The sequence below is a fragment of the Paracoccidioides lutzii genome, assembly GCF_000150705.2.
Source record: "Paracoccidioides lutzii Pb01 unplaced genomic scaffold supercont2.47, whole genome shotgun sequence".
Taxonomy (NCBI): Eukaryota; Fungi; Ascomycota; class Eurotiomycetes; order Onygenales; family Ajellomycetaceae; genus Paracoccidioides; species Paracoccidioides lutzii.
The window spans coordinates 15,304-20,178 of NW_015440993.1; the positions used below are offsets into that span (position 1 = coordinate 15,304).

Consider the following 4,875-nt stretch of genomic DNA (forward strand, 5'->3'; position numbering starts at 1 on the left):
TTTCATATTATTTCTTTCTGTTATTGAACAGGTTGGGAGGCGAGGCAAAGGCATATAATGAGCTGAACAAACATGACATTTGACATATATTCCCCGAATTCTGTTTTAATTGCATTCTTCTAATTAACCTTTTCCCCTTTCCCTTTTTTTTTTTTTTTTTTTTTTTTTTTCACACTATTAGTTACAACTTCCCGTTTTAAACTGTTAATGTCTTTTTTGTTGGTTTGTTACATTCTACATTCTACACGTATCACAATATGGAGAAGGGTTATACAAGGCGAGAGAGTACAGTACATTGTCAGAAATTACTACCTATGTTAGGCTTGATATTTGATGTCGATTTCGATCTCAATTTCAAAATTTTTTTTAACTATACAACTTTCCACCTCTCAATCATTTTCTCATCTTATCCATGGATCCTTGAAATTCATCCCGCCTCTTGTCTACAAAACAAAGGAGACACTGGATTCTCATTCCCCATTCAATTCTCCCCATTTTCTAAGTATCCTTGTGGCTCAGGCGGGTTTACAGCCACCCTCTCCTCCTGTTTGCTCTGCTAAACCTGTAGGTAGGAGACTAGTGATTTGTGCATTTTAAACACTTTTAACCTTGCCCAGTCGCTCGGTTCTTAGTGTCGCATTCTCCCAATGTTTACGGATATCTAATTGATAAGTGTTATATCACCTCATTGTTAATTATCGAACCGGCTCGTTCGCCTTTACTGAAGGAGAAATTCAACGGAAAAAGACAGAATGGCAAGTACATCTAAGAGCTCATGATGATATTGATATATAATTTCCATGAGTGTTTTGTCACTCGTGATATTGTTTTATTCTCATTTCTTCCCTAAATTCATCTAGAAAATTGTTAGCGAAACAGTGAGTTCTTGGCTGCATGAGGGCTACAATTTATGGGAGACTCAAGTTGTCTCTTCCCAAACCTGATACTGAATTTCTGATAAACTTTTCCTATCTAGCAGCCATGTGGTTTTTCTCTCTTCACTGATCGCGTTTTACAGCTACCCGTTAGCTGTCTCTCCGCTGAGATATGCACGACCACACAACAACAACGCAGGAGTATGAAGGATACAGAAAAAGTAAGGTCGTAATTCATCAATCTATCTCACTTCCTCTGAAACCGTCAAATATTATTACAAACAGCAGGTAAAGTGTCTAGTGTCAACCGTTAAAAGAACAGTCAAAATCCTTGAAATATCGGTAACCCTCTTCGCCTCTCGCCCTCCCTTTTCCAATTCCTCTCCGTTAAACAGCCCATCTTCACTTCTGATGGGATCCTGGCAGAAAATGAAAGATGTATTCCTAGCCAGTATCCGTGGCTGATCCTGATTCCTTACTCCACTTGGCCGTTGCTGTTACTGTGGTAGAGCCAGAGAAACCATTCTGCAATAAACTATTAAAATATCATTCAGATACTTGTTAGCAAATGATACTCGCTTCCCCACTGATACCGCCCATTTTCATCTCACAGAATATGGGTTCAAGGCAGAAAGTGCCGTCTCCTACTACATAGCAGCAATTCTCTGCGGGCTAATTTTCCCCATTCCCAAACCCAACCACACCCCAGCCCCGGTCAACTCTTCCCAGGCCAGCCCAGAAACCTCAACATCATACGTGTCATATTCCTTACATACTTCCAACACAGTAGTGGCAATAGCCTTAGTCCTAGCTAAATTGATAACTATGGTAGACTTGCCGCGAAGCGTGGTGCCATGCCGGTGGCGAGGTGGGCAGAGTTTATTAGCGCAAAGGATCTGGGGTCAGAAGAGGTGGAGATGAAGCTGCATTTAAACTTGGGAGTTTGTGTAGATTGAGGGGAAGAAGTATTCTTTTAGAATTTTGCTGAGAGAGACGGGCGCGGGTGTTGGCAATCAATTCGCCGCCAGGTTCCAGAGTTACGGTGCGGCTGGCCACTTTGAATTTTGGGGCATTAAGTGAGTGGGTGAACGGAAAAAATTTTTGCTTTTATTTCATGGTCTCCATTTGCTCTTCTTCCACTTTTTTATTTTCTTCCTCTTCTGTGTGCTTTCTTCATTTGCGGGAAAATTGGGTCCAAGCAGGCTGGGATTGGAATACCTTGGGTACAATATACATATTCGCAGGCTCTGGCTGCGTGTAGCGCGTACAATTTGGGATAGGAGTCAAAGCAACAAGATGGGAAGAAAAGAACATTTTACTTCTTCTCTCTCTTCTCTTTGACATCTGTTTGCTTTTCGTTTTGCATTTGGCGCTCAGGATCGTATATATGCGTATATATAGCTGAAAGTGACCGCTTGTGGAATATATTCCTCGCATCTCAATGCGAATTCTGAACGGGCCAAAGAAGAGCATAGCAGCCTGATATATAATAGCAATGATGACTATCTCAGAATATAAACGTTGGACAAGGGCTGGGATACAAGGGAGCAGCCAACGCCGACGGCCAACTCATTTACCGTCGTTGCCAGATGACTCGTAGAAGTGGTCCGAAGCATAGGTAAATACTTGCGATATTATATATATTATGATGGAATATTGAGATGGCAATGGTCGGGCTGTTAAAAGAGTTTAAAATCATGTTAACATGATAAAGCCTTTTTGGATATACCTATTCTCTATTCTGAAGAATGGAATCTTTTCTTCTTAAAAACTCCGTTTGGGACGAAGAGATAAGAACTGATGGAAGTTGCCATCGTAGAGATTGACCGAACCGGACTGGACAATGTTCGTGGATATAGGCCCCACAGAATCCTAGGTATTAGGAACAATCAATGGGGTCGCAGAAACAATGTTCTGGACCAAAGGATTAATTAAGATCCTGAGTAAGCAGTTGGGTTGTCTCGAACGGATTAGGCGGTTTGCGTGAGTTGGTGACAAAAAAATAACAATGCAATGGGGACAGGTATTAAACATACGTTGACACGACGTGTGCTGATTGTCAGATTGTCAGCTAGGCATGCGGGAATGTTATTAATACTATTCCGGGATTAAAACAAAATTCATCGCCAATAATCGATTTTTGAGGGGAAGCAAGGACAAGAACCTTACTTATCAGTTAGGACGATGATAACTGGAAATAAGCAATGAGTCAAACATTTTTATGCAGTCTACCTTGTGCCCACCTGTAGACAAACAATTACGGCAGAGGTGGGGGGGGAAACTCGATGACCCTCCGGTTCAAAGAAACTGTTAAAGGGCATAGATGATGCTAACAGAAAGAAGAAGAAGGGACAAAAAGAAAAAAAGGGTGGGGGGGGGGGGGGGGGGGGGGGGGGGAACAATAAAAATTTTTTGGTATTTTTTACAAAAAATAAAAATCCCCGGGGGGGGGAATAATAAAAAAATTTACGTAAGTAACTGAAAACCCATGAGAATGTGAACCAGCCTCCACGAAACAAGCCGTGGAAAAAATGAAGGGTAAGCCAATGACGCCGGTGCTCCGTTAAGTTAATTCTTTCATTTTCTTCTCTCCGTCGCCTTGATATTGGATATTGGGGTAAGTTCATGGCTGCTATCGCTCGGATTTATCATTGTCTTCTTTCGACTCCTTCGAGTAAGCCTTCTGTAAGTGCTTCAAACCCTTGCCATCCACTTCCAGCACGAAAAGAATATCCCTAATCTGAACACCGGCTCCACGCTCCTTGTCGCTCTCTCGCCAATCTCCCATCCGTTTCCCAGTAAGTCTACTGGGTCCTGTAACAGCCACACCGGTGGGTCTTGGAGTGGGCGTTCCGGCGGTGGCAGCAGCACTAACACTTGCTCTTGATGGCGTGGAAACACTCCGCACCGTTGCAGGTGAGCTGTTTGTTAGCCAGCTGTAGGTCTTTTTTTTCCCACCGAATCTGACGCCAGAAGTCAGGTTGTTTGTGGCCATTCGGGCAGTCTCGACGGACTGTTGATGTTGTACCGCTTCAGTCACCTTGTTGTCGGCCTTCTTCGTGTCTTTTTTCGTGGCTTTGCGTTCTTCCATAATACGCTCACTGAGCTGGCCAGTTGGAGTGGCAGTTCCAGGTGTGCCAAGCCCAACAGAGCCCGCTCTGCTGGAATCGCCACCCAGGATCGCATCGGCATTCCTTCTTGTTCGTTTACTTGCCCGTTCTTCTTCAAACGATATATCCTTCTCCACTAGGCTACGACTCCGTTTGGCAATGATATTGACTATCGGCATTTGTTTCTTATTAAACGGTTCGTCGTCCTTCGCAACATCGTTGGGTAGAGGGCCTGCAGAAGATGATGATTAGCTCAAAAAGGGATAAATCTCATAAAATCAACACATTTTACCTACGTTTGGGAGTTGCTGCTGTGGGAGTGGCCTCCTTAGTCGAAGTACCGTCTGCTTTTGCACTAGGGGGTGTTAATGCAACGGCCATGTCACTCCATTCTAATGGAACAACACCGTGGGAATTCGCTCGTCGGTTAATTGCTAACGCGTAAGAATGATCGACCACAGATCGCAGTCGTTCTTCACAGGCCAGGGTCACCAGAGAAAGGATATCGCCAAGTGGGGCATCCTGGGTCAAAAGTGCTTTGCCAGTGCGTACCACAGACGAACCATCTGGACCAGTGACCTCGACAGGACCCGCAGCGCGACCTGGATAAGGGCGGTAGACACCGTGCGCTGGCACACGCACTCCAAGGTCGTAGGTGCGCTTTTGTATTCGTTCTTCTAATAATGATGTAGATAGAAACGGCGCTTGTAGAGGGTATTGCATACGTCTGCTTGACGCAGTATCTTGTCGTAATCTTTCATCCTCCGCTGCAGCCCTCCGGGGTCTGGATGGTGGCGGATTTAGCGCTAATAGATATAGGAGTTACAAATGTTCCCTGTGTCGATGTTGATTTATGCAGTGGCGACTCCACGAAACTAGTTCCCGCAGAA

At 44.2% G+C, this 4,875-nt stretch overlaps 1 protein-coding gene across 1 annotated transcript in view; it reads right to left on the minus strand.

The window, feature by feature from the left end:
• Window positions 1-3,507: 3,507 nt before the first annotated feature.
• PAAG_12642 (hypothetical protein) overlaps window positions 3,508-4,875 on the minus strand; it is a gene marked incomplete at both ends in the record, with an annotated part of 1,863 nt that continues 495 nt past the window's right edge. Inside the window, 2 exons of the mRNA XM_015848108.1 lie at window positions 3,508-4,217; window positions 4,282-4,791. Of these exons, the coding sequence (XP_015702277.1) occupies window positions 3,508-4,217; window positions 4,282-4,791 (1,220 nt within the window). The remainder of the gene's footprint in view (window positions 4,218-4,281; window positions 4,792-4,875) is intronic.